The following is a 15,505-nucleotide window of genomic DNA, read 5'->3' on the forward strand; positions in this document are numbered from 1 at the left end:
AACTAAGGTGCTTTGTTGACATAATTGCTACTGTGTATTTTGAGGCTGTGGAACTCAACTGCACAACAGACCAACAAAATCTGGTCTGAAGTACAAAGTATTATTTTATAACGAAATTAAGTTAGACATCTTACCCGGAAGTGCAAATAGTTGCAGTCCAGTCAGTTCAATAAGTGACGAAAAACAGTGCAGACATTTGGAAACAGTGAATCAATTCACACAATTTATCAACCTATACTTAAAATACAAAAATCCGACAACAAGAAATAGCAGATACAACCCCGAACTGAGATAGTGATGGTCCTGGAGTGTCAGCTGAATAATCAGCAAGTTTACATGCACAGTTTAACTGAGCCAAGGCCACGGTCCAACTAAGACAGGCAACCGGACAACTTGTACAAGTGTGTGTTTGGAATCAGTTTCCTGTTGACCTTTACGTCACAGAAAAACAACCAGGGAACGGTGAGATGGATCACACTGTGGCTCCTCGATGTATATCAGACCAAAAGTGAGTCGCCTTCATAGCTTTCGCTCTCACCGACGCCATCGTGTTGTTTGTTCTTTTCCCAGCAAAAAGGAAAAAGGAAACTTGGTGGACATGTTGGTGCCGAGTCCGACTGAGCGAGAGAAATCGGACTATGAATTGCGTTATTCAGGTAAGTTAGTCCGATTAAGACTAGCTGGATTTTAGCTACATTAACATGTTTACATGACATTAACCATTGATCTTTTAGTCTAAGAAATGTACACGTGATGAAATATTATTCTCTAGCACTTCAAACAAAACATAGCATTTTTTGTAGTTTCCGTGTGTGATCGAGCACTCTAAAACTAAAACACGCTACAGAATCATCTCTGTCCCTCACCCTCAACCCGAAAAAGGCTTAAAGTCAAGAGGTGATGGCTTTTAATTTAACGCTGTCTTATCTCCTTTTGCATTAGGACTGATTTTAAATTAAGATTGATTTCCCAGTAGTTCACATAAGGAGAGACTTGCTGGAGTAGCATCTTTAATTTTTAAATTATAGTGCAAGTGTCCCTCTGGCACCGGAGGCCCAGTCCTCAGATTAATCTCCAGAGACTCGGCATCAGGGTGACTGAGCCACCTGGCATTTATTAATGCCCCTGCTCACTCCATTACTCACACTATTGTGCGCTAAAGTGTGGAAGAAGCGGTAATTGGCGAGATGAGAGGGGAGGATCAAAAAGGAAGAATTAATGAAGAATTCCTCAGGAGTGTTTGGCACAGACACGATCTCTGTGATGTCCCTTCAGATCTTTAAATGTGACTTCTGACGAAATTTTACATATTTCCACATGTAATCCAGCAAATTTGTAAAGTTACTGTATATCCACGGAATAAACATCCATATCCCCGATCCTCTTCATCATCCGCTGACCCACAACTTCAGTTTGTTAGGACGGCAGCCAGAACATATTCAGAATGAACTTCCATTTTAATAACTGTTATTATTTCTTTTTTATTGTGTTAGAGAATGACTTTTCTTTTTCTTTTCCCTCCATAAGAATAATCTCTTTAATTTCCATGTCGTCGGAACACTGCGTTTTAATTTTAATTGTGACTTTCATTATGAAAGGTGTAAATTGTGTGGTTGTGCACCGTTCATAGCGTATCTTAATTAACATATTTATATAAACATTTCATTTAGCCCACTGCACAACTTTGAATTTCGCTTTAATGTCACAGTGTTTTCATTTAATTTTCACAGTCACAGAATATTAATACCAATAAGACTAATTATTATTCCATTTTCACTTACTAAGAGGTGTTTTTGCAAAGTTTTTGCATCTTAATTTACTCATTTACATTCATTCATTCATTTAATAAAGTCCTCCGCAGTATTCCGTTTTAAAGGTCCCTAACATGCTCTGAGGAGCCTTGGGGCATAAAAGTAAAGCCTCCTACTGTATATGACAGTCATATTTGGCCCAATGTGAATAAAAATGATTAGCAGCCTTCAGCTCCACAAAGTAGAAATAAGAAATAGTTTACACCTCAGGAAAGGTCCCTCAATATAACCCTGGTTTTTACTTTGCTTACAACAATTCTCAATAAGTCGAGCAAGCTCAAACGGAACAAATCAGCTGCTTCTTTAAAAAAGTTCAAGTGCAATAAAGTAAAGGCTGAAACTTTTCTCCTTAACTTTGGCAGAAAAAACAAAAGTTCAAACCCTGTTGTCTTCAAAACAAGTAGGGACATGTTGAGTGAGGTCACATGCAGGGTGCAATGGATGGATGGTTTGAGAGAGCGATTGCTGTTTCAAAGACTTGGGGACAAATAAATGGGCGGTTATAGAGAAGAAAACAGACAGACAGACAGACAGACAGGTGTGGTCTTGCTGTGACAGCGAAACGTACCCACTTCTGCAGCCATCACGGTGATGTTATGCCATGCTCTTTCTTCCCGGTCCAGAACCTCCGTAGTCCTGATCACGCCGCTGTTCACCCCGATGGTGAAGTACAAAGGTCGTTCCTCTTCGTTGTCTATGAAGTACCTGCGATACAGAGGGACGGCGTATTAAAGACTCATACTATATAATACAAAACACGCCGTCACGCGAGGATCCTTGACACGTTTATAGCTAACCGGAGACAAATGTGGTCGTCGACTCGCTCCTGAAGCCTCCCCACTGTCATCATCATCATCATCATCCACTCACAAACTGTACTCGCGCGTTAGGAAAACGACTGCAATCGCCTCATCTCTCCTCCGCTTGCCTATAGTGTCGCGGTCGATGCACATAATGTATCCATAATTCTAGATTAGTCATTACAGTCATTTTCTGACAAACAACAGCCTGTCAAATGAGCGATCCAGTTAGAATGCAGAGCAGAGAGTTTGTGTAAAGCATTGCATGGGGGAAAAAAAAAAAAGTCCTATGTCCACAATGTCCCATGCATGCCACAACCGCAGTGAGACAACTGTCAAGAGGAGCTGTTCCTGAAAGCCGTGGACCAATCCATCCAGCCCGGCCCTGCTGCTCCTCCTCCTCCTCCTTAAACAGCCACCTGAATTCTTCCCTTGTTCCCATCATAATTACAAAAGCCACTACGGTTACCTAACCATAAAATGCAACTATAGGTTGTAATATGCTGCTTGCTGAGAAAGATTATTACAGTGAATGCCTATGCTCTACTTCCTTTAAGATGCTGGTATTGACCGTCTATAGCTGTGAGGAAGAAACCATGCATTTTACAGATTTCTATCATTGTTACTCGACTCCTTGTTTCTATCATTTAAAGTCATCGTCAAGTGCCTTCCAGAAAACTTTCCAGTCTAACTTTTTTGCTCATATCTTCCAGGGATTAGAAAAAAGACACACAGATGATACAATTTTTACAACTTGAATTCTCAATCACAATTTCAAAGGGAGTGATCGTGTTTTATTCCCAGCTGTGCTGAAGGATTTGTATGAGTTCCACACACAAACACACACACACAGCTTGTTGGTGCTGCAGTAAAAAGACATCATCCACAAAAAAACTCAAGTTTGAACGATCTCAAAATTGATATCATTAAAAGAAGCGTATCTGAAACCTTCTCGCTCACAGCTGCATTGTTCCACATGCACTTCGTTCTGGTAAGGAAACATGTTATTTCGCACTCATATGCACAGCATGAAAAATAAGTCCTGCAAACAATATATGTATATTTTACAGATCCATGAAACATATGGTGGGTCCGGTTCATAAAACCAAACTGACACAGCCCCATTGTAATTCCTGCTACATCAATTCTCTGAGCTCTTGACACTCGTAATGTGTCAGTCAGTCATCATCTAACCGCTTTATCCTCCACCAGAGGGTCGCGGGGGGTGCTGTGCCAATCTCAGCTACATCGGGCGATAGGCGGGGTACACCCTGGACAGTTCGCCAGTCCATCGCAGGGCCACACACACAGCTAGAGACAAAAAACCATTCACTCTCACACTCACTCCTATGGTCAATTTAGAGTGTCCAATTTACCTAATCCCCACATTGCATGTTTTTGGACTGTGGGAGGAAGCCGGAGAACCCGGAGAGAACCCACGCACACACGGGGAGAATATGCAAACTCCATGCAGAATGACCCTTGTTCCAACCGGGCTTCTCGCTACAAGCGAGAGTGCTAACCACTACACCACCGTGTTGCCCTACTCGTAATGTGTAAAACACAAAATTCCTTTGATGCAAGGATTACAAATTACATTTTAAAATGATGTAAAACAGTGAAAAATACCCCAGCAATAAACACTGATTTAAAAAAGAAAAAAACAAAAAAAACAATTTCTGTTCTCTTAAACCTGGAGTAGAACCATAATTAATGTTACTGGTAAAAAAAATATTATTTCATGTCAACAAATATCTGCTGTGAAAAAAATCCAGTGAATTAGACCAGGTTTATTCAAGTCATGCTTGAGTATTACATACACATGCTGTACGAGTGGTGTGTTAGTATATCAGACCCACTCTCAGTCACATCAGTCCAAACCAAAAGACTTTTGCACATTGCTGTGTAACACAGTGTTGCTGTTCTGGGACTTTCTTGGAACAACGTTAACTCTGATGTCAACGAGCTAGAGGAGCAACACTTCCCACTTTCGTTCAGGTCAACTCCCAGGCGCCATGACAGTGGACAACAAATCGGACACAATGCACTCCAATAGCAGCAAGAAACTGCATAAAACTATTGCAGGATTTTTGGTTTGGTTCCCCAGCTGTTGCTCACCTGTGAGTTAGTGCACATTACTGAGCCACACCAATGATCACTTCACACATTTCTTTCAACCTGCCAAGGCTGTGAGAAAGCACCGTTGTGCCCGTGTCTCTGTGCTCCAGAAGACATAAGCAGGTAATGGCATTATACAGTGCTAGCTTTACTCGGCTCGATTCTACTCGGTTTTTTGGCTTTTCCATCAGGAATAGTATGACGGAGTTAGAGGGCCACATTGAGAAGAAAAAAAAATCACAAACTTCTTGAATAAAGTCTTAATTCACGAGAATAAAGTCGCAAATGTACGAGATTAAAGACGTACATTTACGAGAATAAAGTAGTACTGTACTGCCGGCGTTGGAGACGCCATGCTCGCCAGACCTCGACTCGTTCTTGAGAAACCACAAAACCCCTCTGAATGGCCCGCCGATGCATGCACCGCTAACCCTACCGTCGACCAGTTCCTGCTATTTCCCCCTCCACAAAAGCAGCGATGTGATCTTGATGTGTCAAAGGATGAATAAAAAGTATCGCGAAACCTATTCTAAGTACAATTCCACGAAATGCTCCACAGCCCTCATTTTAACAACTCTCCAGGTCAGAGTATTCTTTTTTCTAAGAGATCCTGATACTCTGTCATAGGATAGTACCTGGTGCTTCTTTTGGTCCCTGCACTGGCGAGGTTCAAAGCGAGCTGAGCTCGTGTCATGAGTGCGACACAAGAATCAAAATCCTTTCTAAATGATTTTCTAAAATCATTTTTAAAAACCCGGGGTAGAGTGTTTCAGTGAGGTGGCTGCTGTCTGCAAAAATACACCGTGGTCTGTCGACAGGGTGCTGGTGTTCCCGTGTTTGGTGGCTGACGTATAAAACGGCGTGTGTCGCGGTAAATCTCAAGCTATGATGACCCCGCCCACGAGTAGTGCTTGAACTGCATGGAAAAAGCGCCAAAAGTGGGAGGAAAAAAATTGGTATTTTCAGAGAAATTAGGTTTTCACAGTCTCTTCAATGGACTTGCTGTAGTTTTCCTCGTCAGAACACCTCAACCTCCAGGTATTTCTGTCACACTCTTCTACCCCTGCTAGTCTCCTGGAACAGTCTCTATGGGTTATAATCACTGTGTCATGTGTTTAAAATGAAGTGAATTAATGGTTTCTTTTACCTGACGGGGCTGTTGGTGCTGTCCGGGTCCATAGCGATTACAGTGCCCACTTGGGTGCCAACGGGTGAGTTCTCATACACGTCCATGATGTAGTAGTCCATGGAGAAGACGGGAGGCTCGTCCACGTCCCCGACAATGACTCGCAGCGATGTTGAATCCTTAAATGGTCCCAGGTGGGAGAAGCGGGAGTCTAAGTGAGTGTTGGAGCCTTCAATGTTGAGCGTGTGCACTTTTCTCTTCTCGTAGTTAAGAGGCTGTGGGGAAAAACCAAAAAGAACATCTGGAGGACACGTTCCTGCAACTTTTATGCCATTTTAATGTCTTTGCTATTATTGTTATAGTTTTATGGCAGACGGCATCTGCACTGTGGCGCTACGGCCTCCTTTACTTAACCTTCTTCGAATAAACTAAAAAGCTTTTTATGTGTTATTTCTGCTCTCCTCAGCCACTGACACTTTTACCTCCTCAAAGGTCGGTCAGGTGCTAGTTTCAGACTTGGCTGAAGCCTGAGGGAATGCACCAGGTGGTCATGCAGAACTCACAGAAGCCTAGTTACATAAACAATTTGTGTAGTATATGCTAACAGCAGCAATGTGAAGGCCAATTGCGTGAATGGTCAAGGACGGGTGACGGAAAACCATAAATGTGACTCCGTAGAAGAGGTTTTTTTACTTCAGGATATCATTTTATACATCATTTGTATTCTTATTGCCTCATTATAAACTTGTAAAGCATTTTTTTAAAGCATTCTTTAGAAAAGAGCACCACACACACACAGAATCTGTGACCATACACTAGTGTATAACTAAAAATGGACAACAGCTCCCAATGGTAAAGCCAAAGCACACGTAATATACATTATAAACAACAAAAATCAAGATGAAACATTTGGATTGGCAGTTGAGAGTGGCTCCGTGCTGATTGGTCAGCCAAGTGGGCCGGACATTTAAATATTAACACTACTCTACTCTACTATTTTTTTTCCCACTGTTGCACATTTTACATTTTATGTTTATAATATTTGTTTGTATTGCTGGTATGTTAAAACAATTTCCCCTTGGGGATGAATAAAGTATTTCTATTCTATTCTATTCTATACTCTTGGATTATTAGTGTGCACAATCATTTTACTACAACTCACATCACCAGCACAAAAAATGGTGTCATTAGTGTTTAGTAGATGTTTTGGGCTTGGTGTTGTAAAGTGGGATGAAACATTGTCCACCTTTACTGTAAAGGTGGACAATGTTTCTGCAACCCTAACCCTATGATCGTAATCATTCAGACACAAAACGAGGTTAAAAAAAGACGAAATAATGACCTTTTATCTCATCATTTCAACCTTTTAGCTCATAATTTCCACTTTTAGCTCATAATTTCCACCTTTTTATCTCATAATTATGAGTTTCACCTCATAATCATGACTTTTTATCTTATAATTATGACTTTCACCTCATAATTATGATTTTTCATCACATGATTTTGACCTTTTAGCTGATAATTTCCACTTTTATCTCATAATTTCCACCTTTTTATTTCATAATTATGACTTACACCTCATAATTATGATTTTTCATCTCATAATTTCGACTTTTTATACCTCTTTTTTTTCTGGCTGAAATGGGCTTCCATTGTAAATTTGTTTTTCTTTTCTTTTTGTATTGTTTTTCTTTATTAATGTTCAAACTGGGAGAGAAGAATACTGTTTCAGGTCTCTTGCACGTGACAAAAGTATAGTTCAACGTTGCCAAGTCATGTGACTCTCGAATAGAGCGTCAGAGCATTTAGTTGCAGTTTGGTAGGAAAGAGTGGATGTGAAAGTGGGTGAGACAGGTTGAAAATACAGCAGCCAGCTCAGCGAGGTGAGCTATCTGGCATCCCTGCTTCAGGACTATGATGAGATTTATCTGGACAGTAACACCAGCATCGATAATTAGTGGCGCACTGGAGCTCATTTGCTTTTCTCAAGCTGATTGCTTCTACGAGAAAACAAGTAGGTCTTTGCTTTCCCCGCAGCATTACATGGCATACGGAATATTCCCTGGAGGTAATGAGTCTATTAAATAAATTCCAGATAATTACCATTGAGTACACAGCAGAAGAACAATCTGAAAATTCAATAACGATATGAAAAGGGCTTGTAAAATCCCCCTGTTGTTCGTGCGATGGCCTTGGATCGTGGATCCTCGCTCCTGTGCGCCGCGTGTCTGGGAATGTCTTGCAGGTGTGTAGCTGAGGTGCAATTACGCAGACTGGGAACACCTGGTCAACGTTCCCAGTGACTGTAGGCTGCCTAATTAAGATGCCAGTGTGTTGTAGCTCATCTTCACTCGGCAACAAACCTCGGTTTTCCTTTATCTCTTTTCACACACACACATGCACACAACATGCACCACACATTCATCACTTTGACAAACCACTGACTCCGACTGCCTGAGCTCATCGAGATTATTGATATTTACTTAAGTTAACCCCCATCAGTCACAGATAAGTTTGTGTGTGCGTCGCCGGGTTGTAACAAATTGAGGGCTCACCGGTCAGGAAATGCATTCTGTTTTGGAATGATTTTTGCGTTGCTGTACGTTTGGTTAATTTGAGTGCTTTAACACTTTATTTTATGAACTGATTTCTTTTATCGATGTCCGGCCGAGGCAGGAAAAGTAACTGTTTTTTAAACTATTGGATTTGGACACTCTCTCATTATATGAGTCGCCTCTTAAGCCAGAGTTCACATTTGTGATACGAGGGCGCGACTACTCAGTAACACTCCAGCCGATTTGTCACGAGCCTAGTACTGCTCGCTGTAGCCTGACGGTGAATCGCTGTCGTTGTTAAAGATAGCCGTGTCACATGTCGCCCGGGATTCATCACTGCTGAACCTGGTCACTTGTCAGGAGCAGGTGGTGGTGGAGGTGATGACGGTCACTCTTTCAAGAGCTTTGGTTTTTCCACTGAACTTTCAAGAGATTATGACTTATGAGCAGAGCTACTTCGTCAGGTTTAAGTGTATAAGCTGAAGTCATTCAGAGCCAGGTGATTACTGGACCTTCTGACACGGTTTAGCTTCCTCAGCTTCAGGGTACATGCTGATTCACCATCACACATTAACACAGATCTAATGGCGGACCCTTGTTTAACTACTTTCAAAGACTTGCGTTGCTGCTTCACAGATGGGGGGGAACCCATTTTCCAAATGGATTCTTCTGTGTTACTCTGCAGCTGTTGGACGAGCCAATCTCAGCGTTTCAGGCTCAACTGCTTTCAGCGGAGAATCACACATGACTGAGTCTTTTAAAAAGAATGACGAATCACGGTGCAAGGACGGCGGTGACAGACGACATGAAAGCACCAGCTGAAAACAAAAAAAAAAAAGGTACCGTGTCATCGTGTTCTTGTCTGCTCCAGTGCTGCACACAGCCAAGCCTGGACCTCGTTAAACAGTATAAGCTGTGGTGTTTGGTGTTCAGCTCAGTAAATGTGTGTAAATGATGTGGGTAAATCCTCAAAGTATCTGTTAAAATGACTGTACATATTGAGTGTACTGGCATGAGTTCAAATATAAACAATAATGTGGACAATTTGCTTGATATGAACATTTTCTCACAATCGGTGATTTCTCTATCACTGATTTATAGCCTCAAACGGCAATAACAGTGGCATAAACATATTACAAAACTTACTACATGTTCAACTGCCTCTCACTTAATGGAAGCTATTGCTCTGCTGCTCTCCTGTGTTAATAATGGTAAAATCAGTCTGTGTCTAGCACTGTTCTCGTCTTGTGACCACTCAAATCCGCCTTTTTCCATCTCAAACATATCTCCCACCTCCGGTCGTCGCTCCCTGACTCCGTCGCTGAGACCCGCATCCACGCTTTCATCACATCACACCCGGACGACTGCAACGCCGTCCTGTTTGTGGGGTCCCCAAGAAAACCCTGGAAGGGCTCCAACATGTCCAGAACTCTGCTGCCAGGGTTCTTACTCAGACCAAATCTTGGCAACACATCACCCACCACGCTGAAACAACAGCACTGGCTCCCCGTTAAGTTCTGGATCCTCTTCTATAAGTCTCTCCATCTGCTGACCTCAGTCTCTCCATCCGCCGCACCATCCAGCGACACCTTTCAGTGTGGCTGCTCCAACCCTCTGGAACTCACTCCCTCAAGTTTTTGCTACCTGATTGTTTGTTCGTTAGTCTTTTTCTTCTGATTTGTCTTTTTTTCCTTCTACTTGCACAGCGACCTTGGGTTTCGTGAAAGGCGCTTTATAAATCCAAGTTATTATTATTATTTTTATGACTCACACCCATACACTCACACTTTCATACAGTACGTTTTCCACTCGTCTTTCAAACCTCTGCTACCATCTATGTATATCTATCTAACATAATCAAACAACACATTTCAGGAAGCAAAAAATCGATTTAATCATTCAAATATATTGTTTAAAAATACTTGTTCTTTGCGCTCTGTGATTTGTTTGTGGGTGGGCCTTAGGAAGCTGCCTGCTTATTGGCTGGAGTTTTGGAGTGACAGCTGTCCATCTGGAACTCATTCCCCGACGACAGCCGACAAAATAATTGTAAGTATCTAATGTTTATAATCAAACAAACGTTATATATTTACAATTATTTTGTCAGATGTTGGAAAACAACTCCAGCGACTCCAAGCCTGTGACGACTTCCGGTCCATTGAGTTGCCGCTCCAAAACTCCAGCCAATCAGCAGGCAGCTTCCTAAGGCCCAAAAAAGAACCATGGTGCAAAGAACAAGTGTATGTTCAAACAATAAAATGCAATATTTTCAAATGATTAAATCGATATTTTTTTTGCTTTTTAAAAAGTGTCACTTGAAAATATTGACACAAATCTAATTCCATATATAAGGGTTCCAAAAGCCAGTAACTTAAGACAAGACAACAGTGTCTTCAGTGTCTGCTTCTGTGTCCGATTCCCACCTGCTTGAGTGAAATGATTCCCTCCCTGCCGTCGGCGTCTGTGGTGACGTTGAAGATGGCGGCCGCATCGGTGTTTGTGATGCGGTAGCTCATCTCCGCATTCTGTCCTTCATCGCCGTCGTTGGCTCTGATCCGGCCCACGGCCTTTCCTACCGCAGCCAGCTCGGGTACGTACAGCTGGTAACTCTCTGCACCAGAAACAACACACAATAATAATTACTCTAACTTAAATAAAAATCAAGAATAGTAATCTGGGAACCAAATATTATTTAATTTTTTTCCCCCCCCACCCTCACTTTTTTTTATTTGAATAACTGTTAAAATTGGCACCAATTAAAGGCTCCCTGCTGATGTATGTACACATATATATATCTATATATCTATATCTATATCTGTATATATATATATATATATATATATGTATATGTATATATATATACATATATATATTTTTCCTGCATTTAGTCCCATTTCCTCAACTACAGAACATGGGGGTTTGTCCTGGGGCATGAAACTCCAGGGCAGAATGTTGTACGACAGATGCACGTGAAGAGTACGTGCTGTGGTCGTATACAGTCACTCATGGCACATGGAACTTTGACGAAGCTACCGCCGTCTGGTTTCCTTCTGGTAAAGAATTTCTTTTGCCCCAGGTCATGACAAGTTTCAGCGCAGTGTGTGTGGACATTTGGACATTCTGCCAAAGGCGATGCGATTGTCACCATGTCACAGTTTCAACTGCTACGCGTGTCAAAAAATTCCCTTTTATTACCTTCTGCCATAGAGTTGTTCAGTTCACCGCTCTCTGTCTGACTGTGAGCAGGATTTACTGGACTCATTTTCTAAAGAAAAGTTGGTGGGAGCGTGAGGGGTAAGGGTAAAGGAAGTAGCCACTGATTTATTGATTCATTCATTCACTTTCTGCCATATGGAGGTGTTTTGCGAGCACAGCTGTTGCTCAAAACACGGAAATGAGGAAATAATGCCAGACAACTCATGTCAAGTGACAATAATAGAAACATGCAGGAAAACCATGATGAAAGCAAAATGTCACTCACTCTGTGGAAACTTTGGCGGGTTGTCGTTGACATCGGTGAGGGTGATGTTGACCGTAGTGGATCCAGAGAGTCCTCCGATCGAGCCCGCCATGTCTTTGGCCTGGATCATCACAGGGTACTGGTCCCTGGTCTCACGGTCCAGGTTGGACAGTGCCGTGCGGATGACACCTGAGGAGAACAGAGCATCAGGGTTACTGTATGTTAGATAAGGTGAAGTCCTGTCTCCTTCTCGGAGTCTTAGAGACACACTGATCCATGCTTTCATAACATCACAGCTGGATTATTGTAAGGAAAAAAAAACTCTTCTGTAGTTCTTGAAATTACGAGATAATTTCTACTATTTATCTCATAATTTCGACTGACTTTGATGATTATTTTATTATCAAGACTAGGTTTTACTTCTTACCTCTTTTCTGACGGAAATGGGCTTCTATAGTAATGCACTTTGGTCAAGCGTGGTTGTTTTTATTTATTTATTTATATGTTTATTTCGGTCATTACATTTAGATCACTCATCACACAACAGTGCAGTTCACACAATACACATAACCAAAAGGGAAAGCGGGAGAAGCAAAAGGCTTATCTAGTCCCGCCCCCTTTATCATCATACATTACATAATAATTTTTTTTTATGACATTTGACATAGAAAACATGTTTCAGCATCAGGTAGCACTCAGAGATATTGCAGGTGTGGAGAGACTAGTGTGCAGTACAACAAGTACAGTGCCTTCTGGTTTAATAGTTTTTGTGATTACCTTTTAACTGTTTGGTGTGTGGCTTCCACTTAACATGTCATCAATAATCACTCCAAGCACTTTGTACTCATTAACCCTTTCAATGTACACTCCATTAACTTGTATGTTAATACTAGTCTTACGGCCTTTTTTCCCATACAGCATGTATTTAGTTTTCTCTAAATTTAGAGATAGTTTATTTATATTGAACCACATATGCAGCTTGGCCATTTCATTATTGACTGTTTCCACTAATTGGTTTAGGTCTTCCCCCAAACAGAAAATATTAGTGTCATCCGCTAATAGTATTAATTTCAGAATATTGGATACCGTGCATATGTCATTAATGTATAGTATGAACAGTTTTGGGCCCAGCACTGACCCTTGTGGGACCCCGCAAATTATGTCCAAGCAAGTCGATGTGCAATCGCCTATCTTAACATATTGAGATCTGTTGTGACCCATTCCAGTACTATGCCTCTAATATGATATCTCTCCAGTTTAGCTATCAAAATATCATGGTTGATGGTGTCAAATGCTTTTTTTAGGTCTATGAATATTCCTATTGAATGTCATTTTTGATCAATGGCTTCAGTAATGGTTTCCACAGACTCTAGCGCCGTCGAGTGGTTTCTTCTGAATCCATATTGGCTATCGTATAGCAGATTGTGTTTGTTAATGAAGCCTATTGTTAAATAGTTTCTCCAGAATTTTTGACAATTGTGGTAGTATTGAGACTGGTCTGTAATTAGTAAATTCATGTATGTCACCTTTCTTGAACAATGGCACTACTTTCGCCACTTTCACTTTGGTGGGAAATGTCCCTGTTTGAAATGGCAGGTTGCAGATATATGTTAAAGGTGAAACGATTCCATCTATTACTTTCTTGATTAGCTTCATGTCGAGTTCATCAACATCCGTGAATGTTTTTGCAACGCATTTATTGACCAGGTGTGTAATCTCTCTGTCCTTCACTGGGGTGAGAAACATTGTGCCGGGGTTTCTGTCTCTGTCCTTATCAAAGTGGTCCCAGTGAAGGAGTGAGTCAGGAATGTTCTTTGCCAGCTGTGTGATAGAGAAAGTGCTGCATAAATAAATGAACGTGTGCAGTGATTTTGCAGTGACCTTGACCTAAGATTACATTTTTCACTCCTGTGCTACTTCATATTTTCAAATGACGTTCCATTTGTTTATTGTATATAGTTTTGTATTTTTTTCCTCTTTTTGGATTTGCCATTTTATTCCTACGAATTAGAATTTTTATTATTCCTATTGTTTTATTTCACGGGGTCATTATATTCCTGTTTTCTACCATCGCTGCTGTCAAGAGTGAATTTCCCTTTTTTAAACTGAGAACACATTATGTTGCTGTTAATGTTTAAATTCACAGTTTCGAACAGTGGTGCTTGTTCACGCTGCCTGACTTTTCACTGCACATTGATCATCTCTTCTTCACGCTCTGCCTTCAGCGGGATCGATATTAAAAGTCAGGTTTATTTTTAAGCACAGGCACTGGAATTCTGAAATGCAGAATTACCACAGGCATTATGAAAATATTTTGTGTGCACTCGACCACAAATAAAGCCACTAAACAAAATAAAACATTACAGATAAATGCACAATTACTAATTCATTGTAATGCCACAAAAGGTGAAAGTCTTATTCTGAGGAAATAATCCTGCACACGAGGATGAGTCTCATGCTTCACATTTAATATTCCAATTGAAGGAATGACGACTTGTAATCAATAAATATTAAAATGATTTATATATACAGTATATACAGTATATATACTATATATATATAAATCCATATATCTTTCATATTTGTTTGAGTTTTCTGAAACTTGAGACACCGTTTCCTTGCGTCTCCATGACGGCATGTCCTTGTCCTCCTCCATGCTACTTGCTGCACACTTTTCTTTCTATAGGACAGTATATTCACACACAGTGACAGCACTGAAGATAATGTAATTATCAGTGTTAGCGCAGATATATACGCCTGCCTGTCGACCCACAAGCACGGGCATGCATTACAGCTGCATTAATAGAGCATTTCTTCACTATTCTATGCCAAATTACATTTTTCCACTCATAGACAAACAACAATAACGACAACAACAGACTTGAATGCAGACAATGCTCGATTCTGAGTTCACGTCTGGGTCATCGATACTGGAGATTATCGAGAGTCATGAGTCAGGACTGCAGTACAACTCCACTCCAATTACCGAACTCAAGCACTACAACACCGGCTATGGTTGTTATACATTAAAACTGAGATTGTCCGTGTTTCTTTAACCCTTACACAGAGCAGATCGGCTGATTTTTTCCATTACTATGTTTGAACATACAGTATATATAGAGGTTATAAGAAAGTGCAACATAAAGTGTCTTATATCCTTATTTTATAAACACACCTGAGCAAAAAGTACTCGAAATGTTTAAAATTCACAGTTCAAAGTTCACTTAGTTTGTTTTTATAAACAAAAACAAAGAAAGAATGGTCTAATTTTGTGATTTCTGCACAATTTTTGCTCCTTTTTTTATCACTACTAAAAACGTGAGTACATTTTAAACAAGCTACTTTTTTTCTACTTGAACTCGAGTACATTTTCAGACCAGTACTTTTACTCGTACCTAAGTAAAAATGTTATCAAAATAGTGGCACTTTTCCAAAAAGGTCAAAAGGCACGTAGATCTGTGTACATCAGGTTCTGTGTGCGGCAGCGGGAGAGAATTCAAACACACACAAACACACAGGAACATACGTTATTATGCAGCTAAATTATTCAACACTACGCTCCCTTTATGAACACGTGGAAAAGCCTTTGCTTGGTCTGTGTGGTATTTCGGTGCCGAGAATAGATCACAGGTGGG

At 40.8% G+C, this 15,505-nt stretch overlaps 1 protein-coding gene across 1 annotated transcript in view; it reads right to left on the reverse strand.

Moving 5' to 3' along the window:
* Positions 1–15,505, reverse strand: part of LOC122779562 (cadherin-18-like) — a 105,472-nt gene that overhangs the window by 20,417 nt on the left and 69,550 nt on the right. Inside the window, exons 5-8 of the mRNA XM_044042045.1 lie at positions 11,892–12,059; positions 10,834–11,021; positions 5,877–6,130; positions 2,380–2,516 (exon numbers count right to left, since the gene is read on the reverse strand). Of these exons, the coding sequence (XP_043897980.1) occupies positions 2,380–2,516; positions 5,877–6,130; positions 10,834–11,021; positions 11,892–12,059 (747 nt within the window). The remainder of the gene's footprint in view (positions 1–2,379; positions 2,517–5,876; positions 6,131–10,833; positions 11,022–11,891; positions 12,060–15,505) is intronic.

This window comes from Solea senegalensis, linkage group LG1 (genome assembly GCF_019176455.1).
Source record: "Solea senegalensis isolate Sse05_10M linkage group LG1, IFAPA_SoseM_1, whole genome shotgun sequence".
Lineage (NCBI taxonomy): Eukaryota > Metazoa > Chordata > Actinopteri > Pleuronectiformes > Soleidae > Solea > Solea senegalensis.